This window comes from Crocuta crocuta, unplaced genomic scaffold, assembly GCF_008692635.1.
Source record: "Crocuta crocuta isolate KB4526 unplaced genomic scaffold, BGI_CrCroc_1.0 scaffold32, whole genome shotgun sequence".
Classification (NCBI taxonomy): Eukaryota; Metazoa; Chordata; class Mammalia; order Carnivora; family Hyaenidae; genus Crocuta; species Crocuta crocuta.
This window is the reverse complement of record NW_027529424.1, coordinates 11,414,154-11,432,564: the sequence shown is the minus strand read 5'-3', so window position 1 is coordinate 11,432,564 and position 18,411 is coordinate 11,414,154. Positions and strand designations below refer to the sequence as shown.

Below are 18,411 nucleotides of genomic sequence, written 5' to 3'. Positions count from 1 at the left end.
TATGCTGCCTACAAGAGACTCATTTCAAACAGAAAACACCTGCAGATTAAAAGTGAGAGGACAGAGAAACACCTATCATCCAAATAGAGGTCAAAGAGGTCAGAAGAAAGCTGGGGGAGCAACACTTACATTGCATAAAACATATTTTGAAACAGACTATGACAAGAGATAAAGAAGATCACTGCATAATATTAAAGGGGACAGTCTAACAAGAAGATATCACAACTGTAAATATTTACACATCTGATGTAGGAGCACCCAAATACATAAATAGTTAATAACAAATATAAAGGACCTAATCGACAATAATACTAGTAGGGGACTTTAACATCCCACTTACATTGATCATCAAAACAGGAAATCAACAAGAAGAAGTGGCTATGAAATGACATACTGGGCCAGATGGATTTAACAGATATATTCAGAACATTCCATCCTAAAACAGCAGAATACACATTCTTTTCAAGCGCATGTTGAGCAGTCTCAATCACAGAGGAGATCACAAAACAAGTCTTAACTAGTTAAAAAAAAAAAAACCAACATACACCACAATAAGAGATTTATTCCAGGAATGCAAGGGTGGTTCGATATTTGCAAAGTAACCAGAATGACACAGAACGTCAGTAACAGAAAGGACAAAAACACAAGACCATCCCAACAGATGCAGAAAGAGCATCTGGCAAAGCACAGTGCACATTCGTGATGGACCCTCTGTGAAGCAGGGTTAGAGGGAACATGCCTAACATGATAAAGGCCTCAGAGGAGAAACCCACAGCTAATATCATACTCGGTGATGAAAACTTCAGAGCTTTTCCCCCGAGGGCAGAAGGAGACAGAGATGTCCACCGTCACCACGTTCAGACTTCAGCACGGCACTGTAAGTCCTCGCCTTCAGAGCAATTAGATGACAGAAAGAAAGAAAAGGCATCTGAATCGGTGAGGAAGAAGTGAACTATTTATGGTGCCGTGCTACCATATACAGAGACCCCTGAAGACTCTACAGGAAACAACCAGAACTAGTACACGAATTCAGCAAAGCTCCAGGATACAAAATCAGCGCACAGAAATCCGCATTCCTATATACTAATAATAAAGCAACAGAAACTGATATTAAGAAAACTATCCCATTTTCAACTACACAAAAAACAGTAAAATATCCAAGAAAACACTAAAGAGGTGAAAAACCTATGCTCAAAAAACTATAAATATGGATTAAAAAATATTAAGACGACACAAACGAAGACATTTCATGCTCAAAGGCTGGATAAAAACAAAGTGTTAAAATGTATATACCACCCAAAGCAGTCTACACATTTAATACAATCCCTGTTCAAATGCCAAGAGCATTTTTCAGAGAACTAGAACAAACAATACCAAAATCTGTATAGAACCACAAAAGACCTCGAATAATCAAAGGAACCCTGGAAAAGAAAACTGGAGGCATCTCAATTCCAGACCTCAAGTTACGTGGCACAGGCAGGAGTAATTACAGCATCATGGCGCTGGCATAAAATAACCAAGAAGAGACGCTTCTCCAGAGATGACAGACGGCCCAGAGACACAATGAAAAGATGCTCAACATCACTCACCACCAGGGAAACGCAAATCAAAACCAATGAGATACCACCTCACAGCCGTCAGAATAGCTGGGCTCAAAAGAAATAACAGGTGTTGGTGAGGATGTGGAGAAAGAGAAGCCCCGTCACTTCTGGTGGGAACGGTAAGTGGCGTAGCCACTGTGGAAGACGGTGTGGAGGCTCCCTAAAAACCTAAAAGTACAGCTACTCTGTGACCCAGTAATTCCACTACTGGCTATGGACTCAGAAAAGCCAGAAACACTGACTTGACAAGATACGCACACCCGTGTGTTTGCTGCAGCTTTACCTGCAACAGCCAAGGTAGGAAAGCAGCCTACTGTGCGCTGACAAACAGTGACGACGTGCTGTATGTTCAATGGACTGTTACTCAGTGATAAAGAGATCTTGCCCTTTGCGAGAACATGGATGGACCTAGAGGGTATTATGCTAAATGGAACAAGTCAGAGAAAGACAAGTGAACTGTCCTCACTTACATGTGGAATCTAAACAGAAGCAGAAAGAGGGGTGCCTGGGGGGCTCGGCTGAGTGTCCGATTCTTGATCTCAGCTCAGGTCACGATCTCATAGTTTGTGAGGTTTAGCCCCGCACTGGGATCGGCCCTGCAGAGCCTCTTTGGGCCACTCTCCCCCCGCCCCGCCCCCTCCATTGCTCACATGGGCTCTTTTCAAAATAAACAAACGTTAAAAAAAAAAAAAAAAAAAGGCAGAAACACAGCCATAAATGNTGGGGAATGGCAAAATGGGGGGACGAGGCTGCCAGCTATGCAATCACCAAGTCACCAGTGTGAAAGCAACAGCACAGGGAAGGCAGGGAACAGCACAGGGAACACAGGGAACAGACGGTAGCTCACTTGTGGGCAAAAGAACCTTCATAAAAATAACCAGAATGTTCATAAATTTACGGGACTAATTTGTATTCTACACGGACGTACCTCATTTTCTCATGCTCTGTGTTAACAAGCTTTACAAATACCGCATTTTTCACACAAACTGAAAGCTGCGCTGCCCTGAGCCCGCCTAGTGGCACGCCGTTCCCCAATACCATCTGCTCCCTTCCTAGCTCTGCGTCGCAGCTTGGTAATCCTCGCGGTGTCTGAGAAATTTTCCTTAGGTTTATTATGCTCATCTGTGACCAGTGATCTGATGCCACTACTGTGATTGTTCTGGGGAGACGCAAACCACACCCACAGAGGACGGTGAACCTCACTCATCGCTAAAGGTGTGCGTCCTGACTGTGCCACCCACTGGCCATTCCCAGGCCTCCCTCCCTCTCCTTGGGCCTCTCTATCCCCTAAGACACAACAATATTGAAATTAGTCCTCACAATAACCCTGTGATGGCCTCTGAGTCTTCAAGTGAAAAGTCACACATCTCAAATAAAAGCTAGAAACAATCAGGGGCGCTCGGGTGGCTTGGCTGTTTGAGCGTCTGACTCTTCTGCTCAAGTCAGGATTTCGGTTCATGAGGTCAAGCCCCCATGGCCTCTGTGCTGACGGTGTGGAGTCCGCCTGGGACTGACTGTCTCTCTCTCTCTCTCTCTCTCTCTCTCTGCCTGCTTGTGCACTCGTTCTCTTCTCTCTCACACTCTCAAAATAAAATAAGCTAGAAATGATCAAGCTTACTGACGAAGGTGTGTCGTAGGTCGGGAGAAGCCAGAAGCCAGGCTCCTGCACCAGTCGGCCACATTGTGAATCAGAGGACGAGCTCTTGAAGGAAATGCAAGGTGCTGGTCTGGGGAACACACAAGTAAGAAATGCCATCGGCTTACTGCTGATGCAGAGAAAGCACGAGTGGTCTGGATAGAAGATCAAATCAATCCTAACATTCCCTGAAGCCGAAATCTCCCCCAGAGCAAGGCCGGCCTCTCTTCACGTTTATGAGGGCAGGCGTAGGGGGTGGGGGGGAGCTGCAGAAGAAATGCCTGAAGCTGGTGGAGCTTTAAGAGTCGTCTCTGTGACCTCGTCTCCGCGACCTCGCAGTGCAAGGTGGAAGGGCAAGTTCTCCAGACACGTGGTCAATATTAGCCAGGTAGGCACTAACACTGGCTACGCCCAATGAAAGATGATCAATATAGACGAAACGGGATATAGGGGAAGACACCATCTCGGACTTCTAGATAGACAGGAGTCAGTGCCTGGTTTTAAACTTCGAGAGGCTGACTCCTGTTAGGGGCTAATGCGGCTGGTTACTTTGGGAGGAAGCCCGTGCTCACTGACCTTCCACAAACCCTAGCACCCTCCAAAACTTCGCTAAGTCTGTCCTGCCTGCGCTTCGTAAGTGGAACAGAGCCCGGACGACAGCACGTGTGTCTACAGCATTGCTTCCTGAGTGCTGTAAGCCCAGTGCTGAGGCCTACTGCTCACCGAGGCCCTTTACAGATTGTGACTCCTCACGGCCAATGCGCCCGGCCACCCCCGAGCCCCTCACGGCCAGTGGGCCCGGCCAGCCCAGTGGAAATGGGTAAGGAAACTAATACTGTTCTCATCGTGCTGACACAACACCCATGCTGCAGCCCATGGATCGAGGAGTCACTTCAACTTTCAAGTCTTATTATTTAAGAAATGCATTCCGTAAGGCTATCGCTGCCATAGACAGTGGTTCCTCTGATGGGTCTGGGCAAAGTAAATTGAAAACCTTCTGGGAAGGATTCTCAATTCCAGATGCTATTCACACTCAAGACTCATGGGAAGAAGTCAGAATATCCACGTTCACAGGAGAACAGGAGTTGGGGGGAGTCAGTCCCAGCCCTCACGGATGACTGTGAGGGGCTCACCGCCTCAGGGGAGGGAGTCGCTGCAGATGGGGTGGAAACAGCCAGAGGCCCAGAATCAGAAGCAGGGCCTTTCGATGAGGCTGAATGGCTGCAATGTCAGGGATGACGAGCTGCTTCTCGTGGGTTCCTGAGACGGGATTTACTCAAGACTCTTGAAATGACAACAGAGGACTTAGAATGTCACATACACTTGGCTGTGAAGCAGCAGCATGTGGGAGAGCACTGACCTCAACTCTGAAAGTTCCCCTGTGGGTCAGATGCTACCAAACAGCATCACCTGCTGCAGGAAATCCTTCCAGAAAGGAAGGGTCAGTCGCTGCAGCAAACTTCACTAGTTGTCTTATTTCAGAGATGGCCATGGCCACCCTGATCCGTCACAGCCGGCACCATCGAGGCGCGACCCTCCACTGGTGACGATTAGGACTCCCTGAGAGCTCAAGTGGTTGGCTTTTTTTTTTTTTTTTTTTTTTAAAAAAAAAGTTTTTTTGTAATTAAAATGTTTTTTTTTTTTTTTTTTTTTTTTGCCACAATGCTACTGAGCTCTTAATAGATTACAGAGTAAACGTAAGTTTTACACGCGCTGGGAAACGGAAAAATCCATGAGACTTGCCGCATTTCCACACTCGCTCTACCGTGGTGGCCTGGAACCACACACAAGCATCTCCGAGGTGCTGCTTATAGAAGGAAAACTGGAAACTCAGCAGACACAGGGAAACCACACTACACATTCCTCAACACACAGTGGGTTAAATAAATACCTTGAGACAGATAAACCTCCAGGCAGAACCTACTGAAAACTACAGGATTCCCACAAAATCAGCATGAATACAGTTAACATGTACATTAAAAACAAAGAAAGACCACAAAGCCCAATGAGTAACCCATCTCTCCACATTCAGTGAAAAGAAGTGAGACCCACCCAGAACAAAGCTACAGGATAAAGGAAACGATAAAAATCAGATCACACTTAAGACTTCCTCACATAGGCTGGCGAAAGTGACAAACCGTTAGATACACGAAGAAAAAAGGGGGACTAAACTCGGAGATGGAAATGGGGGCATCAGCACTGACAGCACAAGAATCAGAAAGATCAGGGGACACGCAGACAGCCTAGAAGGGTAGACACATTCCTAAAGCCACACCCCTCCCAAGTGTGAAGACAGAAAAATCTGGGAAGATCAGTAACTGATGAGGACACCGGATCAGTATCACCAAAAATCAAAACCGCAAACGCCTCCCCATTGAAGACGACCCCAGTACAGTATTTCTTCACGGTGAATTCCAAACTTTTAATGACAAGTGAACACCAATTCTTATCTAAACCTTCCAAAAAACTGAGAGGTGAATAGTGTCGGCTTTCTTTCAACAAAACAGAGAAAAATGCCTGCAGATGTTTTGTTAATACATACGCAGACATGGATTCATCTATAAAAAACACTCTCACGTTTTCGGAACCTGGAAAATTGTATTTTTTAAGTTATTACGAACGTTAGTTAATAATTAAGAAATGATGTCCTCGTTCACATAAATTCTCCAAGTTCCTTACCTTGAAGTACTGTCTGACTTTTTCTCGCAGGAAGTCTGGGTTTTCCTCAAGGCGCTGGCGGAACTGTGCCACCTGGGTCCCCAGCTGCAGGAGCTGTACCGGGTCCCCGTCGTGGTTCCAGCAGGGGGCGATGTACTGCAGCCAACGATACCAAGTCCATGCGCACCTTACTCAGCACGCTCTGCGTTTGCTCAGTAAAAGTCACACGTGACATTTTATTAAAACATCAGTCTCTGTGTTTAAAAACACCACCGATGACTGTTCAAAACAAAAACTGAGTCATTCTTCGGTTAGGAAAATTTCAAATCTGTTTTTTTTCCAATAAAATAAAGAATGGGTTTTAAAAGTATTTTTAGAAAACATGATTACCAACTATCAACAGTTATAGGCCTCTTTCCGTAAGTATTTAGTGTCAATCTATCTTGTATAAAAACATAAGTTTTCAAATAGCCAGTTGCACTAGTAAAAAGACACAACATATTATAAAACTAAGTTAAAAATAGACGTATCAGATCCAAAACAGCACAGCTTTCCAGGTTGAGAGGAAAGGCGCTGTGAATATCTGTATTTTCAGTGCTGTCGGCACCCCCTGGTCACGATAGGTAACGCAAAACAAAACCCGCAAACAGAGCCCGAGAGGAAGGAGGCAGGTGAGAAGTTACACACAGACGTCAGGGCGAGTCCGAAGCTGACGGACTGATGCTTCATCTGTATTTCGATTTTATGCAGGAGAGCCTCAATCTGGTCATCTTCAAATCCTTTCCTAGAAAACGGAGACGAAGATGTTAAAAAGAAATAGATGATATTGCAACGAGGCACAGGGGGAACCTCTGAACAACCGTAAGTTAACGGATATGCGTCTGATGAGGTTAAAAAGCCCGAGGATGGGGGGGAAGGGGGGGCTCCACGCAGAAAGCATCAGGGATGCAGAAGGCCAGCCGCCGGCCCGCAGGCCCACGCACTGGAGAACGTCCTCGATGGTGCGGTCGATGAGGTCCCGGACGGCCTGGACACCGTGCTGTGCAACCCCCTGCAGGCCCACGCTGAAGTAGGCCTCCCTGGTGGCGCCATTGTACCTGTGACACAAGGACGGGCCGAGCTGTGACACAGGGCAGACCCCGCGGCAGGCGCGTTCCGGGCGCAGCGCGCTTCGCTGGAGGGCTCCGTGCTCCCAGCCACACAGCCACAAACCCGTGAGACTTCCCCGAGGAAGCCGACGACAGCAGTGCCCTCCGACATGTGTCCCGCACATACAACTGCCCGGTTACATGCATGGCCACTTACCATTTCTAAAACCCAACACCATTTAAACTTCACAGAGCTATGGCAGAATTTAATCTAGAAACAGAACAGCTGAGCTTTTACAAAATTTTACGATTTGAAAGAGTATTAACAACCTGGCTTTTAAAATGGGCAGCAGTATGCCCCTCTGAGATCTTGAACAAGCGATCTTTCTACTTTCTTTTCCCAAGCGCGCCCTCCAGGAGATGTGCCAATCTGTACCGGCCCATAACCCAACACACAGTTCTGTGCTTGGGGCGGGAGCGGAGCCGACCGGAGACTGTGGGTGTCGAGCACCCTCCGTCCCTAACCCCACCCACCAGATGCCAACACCCTCCCTAGTCGTGTCCGGACACCGGCCAGCATCAAAACCGGCCCCGATCACAAACCAGTGATGTGACCATAAAACTTACCCAACATCAGGAGAGAAGTCTGTGCCAAGTCCAGACTCAATTAAGGCTTTGTAGAAGGGGGAGTTGGGCCCACTGATCAAGAGTGAGGACAGAAGGTTTAACGTGAAGGCTTCAAACGTATCAGTGATGCTTAACGTAAAAGGAGGGGGAGAAAGAGAACCCGGGGGCCCTCATTAATGTTTTCAAAATCATTACAATCACCAATAAATCGACACTTCTATTTCCAAAGCTGACCTAATACAACCTCTATTTTAAGGTATATGGATAAGAGAGAATAATTATTGTTTGGCTTGCAAAGCTCTAATAGGCTGATCTAGGGTCCCAAATCATGAGCGGATTTAGCCGCGTGTCGCATGCTACCGTACTACCGTGTGCCAAGCACCCTGACCCGTCTCCCCTTCGTTAAGCTGCACCATCCACATGTGCCTGCAGCAGCGGGCAGAGGACCCCTCCTGCCCATGTGCCCCAGGCGTCTGCTTCTCTACAACTACAGAGCTCTGGCTGTCGCACATCTTCGTCTAGCACGTGTTCACTGCGCTCCTCTCACGCTCAACGGCATCGGAGGCCCCACCCCCACAAGTGCTAACTGCTGTCTGAGCCAGCTTTCTCCACAGAAATAAGCTTTAAAATGTAGTGAGAAGAGAAGTGGCATTTTTCTGGACGGCTAGTGAAAGTCAATTCCCCTGAACCATCCCCGAGGCTGCTGAAACCCCCGTGCCCCCCGCCAGCTGCTGGACCTGGAAATCCCGACCGCCAACCATCTGCACTTGGAGAACCCACCTCCGACCTGCCAGCCTGCACCTTCCCGATGTCGCAGCAGGCACTTACTCTGGTAAGAGGAAGCCGACCCCGACGGTTGTTTGTTTGGAGGAATCTGCAGCCAGGGAGTCTGGGGCACACGTTATCTGGAATTCTCTCTGTAAAACGACACGATGCTTTAAGTAGGTACGAACTATGAATAACTAGGTTTAATCTGGTATAAGGTACCTGTATATGTATAAAGTGGTCCAAAAGAGATGCTTTTCACTAAATTAACTTTCTTCTCAAACAAATAACCCTTCCTTAGGCTCGAGAAGCTCTCACATTCAAGTCAGAGCCCTCAATGCTGGAAAAGCCTACGATTAACACACAGTCTGATTCTCCACCTCAATGCACTGAGTGTCAGTGCTCCAGATGGGCACTTACTGGCTTATCCCAAGGCTTCTGAGTGGGCACTGCAGTATTTGGCTCAATTTTCTCAAATTTGCTCAGTGCTTCTTCCTGAATTTGTTTCAGATGCTGTTCTAACGGGAAACTGCCGTACGTGAAGAACCTGAAATGTTCAGAGAATATATTAGAGTCCGGCTCAGCTGACGTGATTAGAAACCTCCCCGGATGGCTTTCTGCATCAAATGAAGGTACGCAGAGTAGGAAAAGCCCGAGCCCCTCACCCCACGGACACCACCAGACCCAGGTCTGTCGAGCTGAATAAGCCAGAAAACCACGGCGCTGGCAGAACAAATGCCACAGCTGCACGCAGAGCAGAGAACGCATCCCAGGGGGACGGTGGGCAGGGTGGCTGTGGGGAGTGAAGTGGACCAGCCGACTGTCTGCTGCAAGAAGGCCCGCAGGTGGGGAGAGGCGCCCACGCAGCAACACGGAGCCCAGAGCACCTGGCTGCGAGAACCAGAGGGGCGGATGTCACGCGTTCTGACAACCGAGGAGACTTGAACCTGGAACTTTAAACACCAGCAGCCTCCTTCTGGGAGAACCCAGAGGTGACAGGATGACAGCCAGCCAGCGGAGACGAGCACAGCGGCCATGCAGGAGGGAGAGACAGGGACGACGAGGAGCAGGTGGGCGCCACTTCCGTCCCCTGCACCCCCCCCCGCACAGACAGCCACCTGCAGGAGCCGACTGAGCTCAGGCACCTGGGACCTGACCGCCTCTGCGGTGCCCCCCAGCCAGGCGCGCCTCAACCCGTCCCGGGGCTCGGCTCCCACAGCACACCAGGGTGCCTTCCCACACTGTGGGGTGGCGGTGCTGACGGCAGCTGGCCGCCTCTGGCGAAGGACACACACACCTTAAGCTGCGTGCCCCGTGCACGTGCGCTTTGCGGGTCCCCTCAGCTGACCCGTCTCCTGGACAGCAGCACGTCCCCTCTGGCAGAGGACCAGTGTCACCTTGTTACAAGCGTGCACCTGCCTACTACTGTCAAGAGCAGGGGACACGGCTGACCTTCCCAACACCCAGAAACAGACCCTGAGGGCGAGGCACAGCGAGGACGCAGAGGGACGTGTCCCAGAGGAAAGAACTGGACAAAGAGCAGCAAGAAACTTCAGCAAAATGGAGAAATGTAACATGCCTGACGGAGAAGTTCAACTAATGGTCATAAAGACACTCACTGGACTTGAGAAAGGAGTGGAGGACCTCAGTGAGACCCTCAACACAGACAAAAAGAAACAATCAGATGACGAACACAACAAATGAAACACACTAAGGGGAAGAAGCCGCAGACTACAGGAAGCAGACGGAACGTCCTCAAGCTGAGTGGTGTGTGTGTGTGTGTGTGTGTGTGTGTGTGTGTGTAAATGACAGCAGGCTTAGAGAGCTCAGTGACACCATCAAATACAGTAGCATCTGCAATATAGGGATTCCAGAAGAAGAGCGACAAAACGGGGCAGAGAGTTTATCTGAAGAAACAAGAGCTGAAAACTTCCCTCACCTGGAGAGGAAATCCAGATCCAGGAGGCCCAGAGAGCCCCTGACATAACCAACCCACAGAGACCCACACCGAGACACCCAGTAATTAAAACAGCAAAAAGAGCGGTAAAGAGGAAATTTTAAAAGCCACGAAATGAAGTCACACACAGGGGAAACCCCATAAGGCCACTAGTGGATTTTTCAGCAGAAACTCTGCCGGCTTGACGGGAGCATCAAAAGGTGCTCGGTGCTGAGAGGCAAACGCCGCAGCCAGCGAGGCTCTGTCCCAGAAGGCTGCTGCTCAGAACAGAAGGAGAGATCGAGTTTCTCAGGCGAACAGAAGTTAAAGAAGTTCGTGATTACCCAACTAAACCTACAAGACATTAAAGCAGACTCAGTGGAAAGGAAAGACCACTAATGAGAGGAGGAAAAGTTAGAAACACAAGAACAGTAACAAGTCTATCTGTAAAAATCGGTCAAGGGACTCACAACTTAAAAGGATATAAAGTACGACACTACATGCCTAAAATATCCAGGAGGGGTAAAAAAAAATGGGTTCAAACTTAAGCAAACATTAACTTAATACAGACTGCTATGTGCTGAAGAGGTCAGATACAAGCCTAACGGTAATTGTTTATCAAAAACCAGTAACAGATGTGAATAAAACAAGCAGAAAAGAATCCAAGTATATCGCTAAAGAAAACCAACTACGGTAAGAGAACAAGAAAGAAAGGAACAGAGAACTAGAAAATAACCATAAAACAGGTAACAAAATGGCAGTAAGTACATACCTATGAATAATTGAATGTACAGAACCAAATGCTCCAATCAGAAGATACAGGGTGATGGAACACAGAAAAACCAAGCCCCTGTATACACTGCCTACAGAAGCCTCATTTCAGACTGAAGGGCACCTGGAGACTGAATGTGAAGGATGGAGAAATGTCTACCATGCAGGTGGAAGTGAAAAGAAAGCCAGGGTAGCAATACTTACATTGGATGGAATAAACCCGAAAACAAAGTCTGTAACAAGAGACAAAGGAGGGCACTATGTAATCATAAAGGGAACTGGGGCACCTGTGTGGCTCAGTGGGTAAACGTCTGACTTTGGCTCAGGTCATGATGGCATAGTTCGTGAGTCTGAGACCCACATCAGGCTTTGTGCTGACAGCCTGGAGCCTGCTTCAGATCCTGTGTCTCCCTCTCTCTCACTGCCCCCTCCCCCCATGCTCTGTGTCTCTCTCTCAAAAAAAAAAACAAACAAACATTAAAAACGAATCATAAAGGGAACAACCCAACAAGAAGATATAACTACAGGTGAGCCAGGGGACTCAATTGGTTAAGTGTCTGACTTTGGCTCAGGTCATGATCTCGCGGTTCATGGGTTCAAGCCTCATGTTGGGAGAGAGAGACACACACGAAATGGGTCTGAGACCCGTATCGGGCTCTGTGCTGACAGCTCAGAGCCTGCTTAGGATTCCGTGTGTGTGTCTCTCTCTGTCCCTCCCCTGCGTGCATTCTGTCTAAAATAAATATTAAAAAAAATTCTTTTAAAGAAGATGTAACTATAATATCAATGTGCTCAACACAGAAACATCCAATACATAAAGCAGCTAATTACAAACATAATGGAAGAAACTAACTGCAATACAGCAATAGCAGGGAACTTTAACACCCCACTACATCAATGTACAGACCATCTAAACAGAAAATTTAAAAAAAACTATGGTTTTGAATGACACACTGGACCAAATGGATACAACAAATACTCAGAACATTCCAACCTAAAATAACAGAATATACATTATTTGCAAGTGCACATGGACCACTCTTCAGGATAGATCACATACGGCACAAAACAACTGTCAACAAACTCAAAAAGACTGAAGTCATACCATACATCTTTTCTGACTGCAACACTATGAAACCTGAACAATCACAAGAAAAGATCCAGAAAGAGCACTTATATGGAGGTTAAATAACATGCTACTAAGAAATGAGTGGGTCAACCAAGAGGACATCAAAAAAACATATGGGAACAAATGAAAACACAGTGGCCCAAATCCTTTGGTTGGTCTAAGAGAGAAGTTTATAGCAATACAGTCCTACCTCAAGAAGCAAAAAAATCTCAAATAGACAACCTAGAAAAACAACAAAGAAAACCTCGAACCAGCAGAAGGAAGGAAATAATAGATTAAAGCAGAAATAAATGATACACAAAACTAAAAAAATAGAACACATCAATGGAACCAGGAGCTGTTTCTTTCAAAAGAGCAACAAAATGGATAAACCTTTAGAAGGACCCATCAAAAAAGGGAGGAGTCAAACAAAACCAGAAACGAGAGAGGAGAAAGAACAGCCAACACCACAGAAACACAAAAGATTACAAGAGATTATGAAAACCCATATGCCAACAAACTGGACAACCTAGAAGAAATGGAGAGATCCCAAGAAACATATAAACTACCAAAACTGAATAGGAAATTTGAACAGACCAATAACCAGGAAAGAAACAGAGTCAGTAACTGAAAACCCCCAATAAAGTCTGAGACCAGATGGCACCACAAGCGAATTCTACCAAACATCTAAGCAAGGTTAATATCCTTCTCAGACTTTTCCCAAAAATAGAAGAAGAAAAACTTCTACATTGATCCTATGAGGCCAGCATTACCCAGATACCAAAACCAGATAAAGATATCACACACAAAAGAGAGCTACAGCCATTATCTCTGATGTACATTGATACAAAAACCCTTAACAAAATATTAGCAATCCAAATCTAACAATATATTAAAAAAATTATTCACCGTGACCAAGCAGGATCTATTCTCAGGATGCAAAGATGATTCAACATTCACAAATCAATCCGTGTGCTACATCACATCGGTACGAGAAGGAACACGGGGGAGCATGGGGGACTCAGTCAGTTAAACGTCTGACTCTTGGTTCCGGCTCAGGTCGTGATCTCATGGTTCATGAGGTCACGCCCTGCATCGGGCTCCACGCTGCCAGTGTGGGGCCTGCTTGGGATTCTCTCCCTCAGCCCTTCCCCCACTCACACATGTGCTTCTCTCTCTCACTTTCAAAACAACCTTAAAAAGGGGTAAAAGGCATCCACGCTGGTAAGAAGAGCCAAAACTGTCACTATTTGCAGAGGACACATTACACATACAAAACCCTAGAGACACCCGCACCACAAGCTCGGTAAATGATGTAAGAGAACGTCAACTCTCTCCCAGACCTTTTCATGTTCCAATATTTTACACGGGAAGATCACTGCAACACAATTTTACAAAAGGAAAAACTCACAAATGCTCCCTTCATCTCATTAAAGACGAATCCTCTGAAGGTCAGGGGCGTCTGGGGGTCCCTCTCTCTCTGCCCTTCCCCTGCTCGCACTCGCTTTCAAAAATTAAAGTAACACCACAAAGCTTTAAAATAACAAGTTCTCACCGCAGACTTTCAGAATGAGTGTCGCTGTACCAGACAGAACCCACCCAGCGAGCGAGGAAACAGTACGCTTCCAGGGTTCCTGAGCGGACGGTTCTCGGCCACGTGCGGGAGAAGCCGTGTCGTTTACTGCGTGCAAACAACTCTGGATCAACCACCAATTCAGCACCACGACGAAGCATTACCTAGCGTTACTGGGGTGGTAATGGGTGGCGTGGAACTGTTTGAGCTGCTCCCACGTGAGGTCTGGGATGCACAGCGGGTGGCCCCCGGAGATCACCGAGTACGTGTGGTCAGGCAGGAGGTGGTTCTGAAGGTGCTGCGAGAATATCCTCTCGTTATCCGTCTTCAAATTAAAAAAATTATACACGTCAGTATAAAATAACACACAGGCGTTGTTACGATACGACGCAGCAGATGGCCAACACTTGGGGAGCACATGCCTGTAACACCCTTGCGACTCACACCGTGGCAAGTGTCGGGGCAGAGACACTGTCTAACAAAGCCGCGCACCCCCAGTTTCTGCTCAGGACCCGGAAGAGAAGAGAAACACTGTGCAGTGTGCACGGCCCACGCCAAGCACACAGCGGAGGGCCGGGCAGGGGTGTGTGCAACACCATATGCAAGGGTCGCTGGCCGTGAGCTGAGGGAGAGATCTGTGGGCTTCTGGAGCAAAGGCTGTCACTCAAATTTGAGTTTGCAGAAAGTTCCGGAAGGCAAGAGGCTCAAAGCAAGTATCAACACCTAGGGAAGCAGCCCGTGTGAGGGCAGAGCTCCAAAGTGCAAGGGGCTGTGAGGACAGGGCCCCGGAGAGAGGCTCTCACGCTGCTGGGTCTCAGGGGCCTTCATACCCTACAGCTCAGGGAGGCCTCCGAAGAGCTTTTGGTGACACGGGTTTCCTGATCACATAGGAGCGTGTGTGTGTATAACTCTGTTGTTACAAACAAAGCAGAGACCTTTTAAAAGTCACCTGTTCACTCATAATCTTAACCCATCGTTACATGTTCACAGATATTTTTTAACAGCAGAAATACTGAGAGGAACGGTGCTGTTTCTGCACATTTTGCAAACACTCTTCCCAGTGTCCAGCTTAACAAGAGACCGCTAGGTCCTCCAGCTTCTGGGCCCGATAAGCCGTTACCATCGACGCGTCACGCAGGCTTGGGGGCCGCACTTGGGCAAGAACGAGGACCCATGGCAACGTCTTCCCGCCACCGCACACAGTTCTATCTCCCGGACTGCAGCAGCCCCGACGCCGGGGCCCAAGAGCGAATGGGACCCGGGTCCTAGGAAATCGGGAGTGTGGCCTCCCGCTGTCCCAGGGCCGGTGCTCGCGGCACTGTCCCCGGTGAGTTCAGCAGCACCCGCACCACAAGCTCAGTAAATGATGTAAGAGAACGTCAACTCTCTCCCAGACCTTTTCATGTTCCAATATTTTACACAGGAAGATCACTGCAACACAATTTTACAAAAGGAAAAACTCACAAATGCTCCCTTCATCTCATTAAAGACGACTCCTTTGAAGGTCAGGGGCGTCTGGGGGTCCCTCGGATTCTCATGTTCCAGTCGCCATCCTTCCTGCCTAAATAACGATCAATGATCACGCAGTGACAGGGACTCTCACGCTGGTGCCCAAATCTGTCCATCCTTACTCACCAGAAATCTAGTTCCCGCAGGCAGGGGAAAAAGGCTGCATCCAAGTACACAGACAGGAGATTCTGGAAGTCCTTGGGGTTTTGTGTGGAGAACGGGTACAGAGTATAATCGCTAGCTGGGTATAAAGGAGATTTTAGAATTCGCCAGATGTCCAGGGGCGTTAGCCTCTTGCAGCGTCACCCCGTCCCCAACAGCGAGCCCCTGCTGTCCAGGGCTGCCCCTCCGGCTCGGGACAGGCATCCCGTCCCATGCCTAGAAAGATGACCCCGTCCGCAGGAAGCTGATGCCACGCGCTTGTTAACCACGGCCCTCACAGCACTCCCGGGCTCACACCGGCTACTCCGTTTCCAAACACCACCACCCAGCAGTGATGTAACGCTACTGACGTCAAGTCTTATGGCGAACTTTCCAGAAACATCTCAGCTGCCTCCCCCCCACCCCCAAGACCCCAGTTTGTACAATCTGACCCCGACGCGGCTTTCCTGGAAGATGAAACGTCCAGCCACGTCCCACTGGACTAGAGGAGGCCCATCTCTCCGGGGCTCAGCCGCCGCTCCGCCCTCCCCGCCGAGAAGCCCCGTGGGCACGGCCCCCTCCTGGACGCCCGCCGACCTGCTGACCTGTGAAGGCGTTCATGAAGGTGGACAGGGACCTATTCAGCATCTTGAAGAAGGGGTCTCTGCACGGGTACTTGCGGGAGCCGCACAGGACCGTGTGCTCCAGGACGTGGGGGACGCCGGTGCTGTCCACGGGCGTGGTGCGGAACTGCAGGCTGCGCAGGCCCGCGGCGGGAGGTCAGGGCGGCGCCTCCCCAGCCCGTGACCCCGCAGCTGTCAGCCCGGCCACCGTGACGCCGCAGCCTGACCGCAGCGCACACACCCGCCGGTTCACACTACACACTTGCAGGGTCCGTAGCTCCAGACACACATTCAGTCACCCTTCTCCGTGCGTGTTCAGGACACAGCCGACAAAACTAAACATTCCTGAACCAGGACCCTCAACTATGTCTCGCTCGGTCCACGCTCTCTGCGGAACGTTCGCCCCTCCACCACACACCTGAACAAGTTGTTGGTGTCTTCTCGGGCCAAGTGCAAGTATCTGGCTCCTGTGCGGTCATGGCTAAGCTTCACCGCCGTCAGGCACAGTTCGGGGATGTCCGTGACCTGAAGGAGACCTAAACTCAGACGGAGAAGCACTGAGCGGTGACGTTCTGTGCACTGCAGGGCCGGGCGTGTCTGCCGCTAATTGGGCGGCACCAGAAGGCTGGCATGTCGCGGCTGGGGGCACGCAGAAACCACCCCGTCCACACCCTGACCCTGTGAATGAGCAAAGGCCTAGGGCTGACAATCTATGCACGTCTTCTTTTTGAGTGCTTACTGTTTGCTAGACATCTTCTCAAGAGTGCACGGTAATCCCGTGGGAGAGGGACCCTCACCCCTATCTACAGATGAGAACACTGAGGTGCAGAGCCGGGCTCAGAGTGGGCGTCCGAACCCACCGATCACAGCAGGCTGCTCTGGAGGAGTCCTGCTCCCACCGGCAAGGCCCGCGGTGTGGCTTCCTGGTCTACCCAGCATCTCAGGAAAGCCCAGAATGGGCACCCTGGGACGGAGCTTCACTTCTCTAGTTTAGAGTCATAAGGAGTTCTGGGGGTGGGCTGGGGCTCTCTCCAGCTCCCTGCTCCTGGGGAGTGGGGGCCCAGAATGGTCCAAATCACCACCGATAAAACCAAATGCATCTTGGGGTGCCTGGGGGGGCTTGGTCAGGTAAGCATCTACTCTTAATTTTGGCTCAGGTCATGATCTCATGTTTCATGAGATCGAGCCCCATATGGGGCTCTGCGTTGACTGCGCGGAGCCTACTTGGAATTCTCTCTCTCTCCCTCAAAATAGATAAACCTAAAAAAAGTTCTTTTTAATAATACAAAAGAATAAATAAGTTCTTACATAAAATACTTCTGGGCGATTTTCCCTCCAAGCATCTGCAGCTCTCTAAGACTAGAGCAAATGCCTGCTTCCTCCCTGACAGGCTGAAAACAGGTCTTCCTTTTTAAACTTGCACATATTTTGGGGCACCTGGGGGGGCTCAGTCAGTTAAAGGTCCAACTTTGGCTCAGGTCATGATCCCGGTTCATGCTCTGTGCTGACAGCTCAGAGCCTGGAGCCTGCGTCAGATTCTGTGTCTCCCTCTTTCTCTAAAATAAATAATAATAAAACATTAAGAAAACTTAAGGAGGGGCACCTGGGGGCTCAGTCGGTTGAGCGTCTGACTCCAGCTCAGGTCATGGTCTCGCGGTTCGCGGGTTCGAGCCCCACATTGGACTCTGTGCTGACAGCTCGGAGGCTGCAGCTGCTTCCTGTTCTGTCTTCCTCCCTCTCTGCCCCTCCTCCTGCCTGCAGTCTGCCCGCCCCCAAATAAACATTAAAAAAAAAAAACAAGGAAAAACCAAACAAGCGCACCGTCACCCCAGCATGGGCGTCCCCAGCTACGGAGCCCGGCAAAGGCGCCGCAGAAGCAGCTGCACGTCCCAGGCTGTGTCGTCCCGCCGAGCCGGGGCCTCTCTGCCTCAGTCACGTTAGAGCATCACTGCGACAGCCACACTGTTCATCACCCCCGCTTTCCAGGGGCTGCGAAAGTGACTCAGCCGTGCTCACGGCGAGCTGCCGGCAGGGCAGAGGTCGGAGCCCCGGGGTCCCGAGTGCGTTCCGGGGGCTCCCACACAAATGACACCGCTTACAGGGGCCTGTAAGGCCTGCGGAGTTTCCAACTAGTACAGTATTTCTGTCTCGGAACTTAGATGGACGTATTTAAAATCAGCCAGTATGTGAACTGTCTGCCCCCAACAGCTCTCCAGGCTACCTACTGCTCAAATGAGGACCATGTGTTCATAACTTTCTGTAAGACTTGAAAACAGAGCGAAACAACTCGGAGGTCCTCACAAACAGTACATACCTTGAGTCCAGGCCCCCCGCACGGCCCTCAGGGGCTTCCTGAGGCCCCCCTCCTCGCCCCA

At 49.3% G+C, this 18,411-nt stretch overlaps 1 protein-coding gene across 2 annotated transcripts in view; it reads right to left on the bottom strand.

Moving 5' to 3' along the window:
* PITRM1 (pitrilysin metallopeptidase 1) overlaps positions 1–18,411 on the bottom strand; it is a 41,987-nt gene that overhangs the window by 18,983 nt on the left and 4,593 nt on the right. The window contains exons 3-13 of one of the 2 annotated variants that reach the window (XM_077758549.1): positions 16,455–16,561; positions 16,019–16,170; positions 15,399–15,513; positions 15,228–15,324; positions 13,928–14,088; positions 8,796–8,922; positions 8,439–8,527; positions 7,611–7,739; positions 6,879–6,992; positions 6,583–6,679; positions 5,917–6,051 (exon numbers count right to left, since the gene is read on the bottom strand). In XM_077758549.1, the coding sequence (XP_077614675.1) occupies positions 5,917–6,051; positions 6,583–6,679; positions 6,879–6,992; positions 7,611–7,739; positions 8,439–8,527; positions 8,796–8,922; positions 13,928–14,088; positions 15,228–15,324; positions 15,399–15,513; positions 16,019–16,170; positions 16,455–16,561 (1,323 nt within the window). The remainder of the gene's footprint in view (positions 1–5,916; positions 6,052–6,582; positions 6,680–6,878; positions 6,993–7,610; positions 7,740–8,438; positions 8,528–8,795; positions 8,923–13,927; positions 14,089–15,227; positions 15,325–15,398; positions 15,514–16,018; positions 16,171–16,454; positions 16,562–18,411) is intronic. The other variant, XM_077758550.1, reaches the window with a different exon arrangement.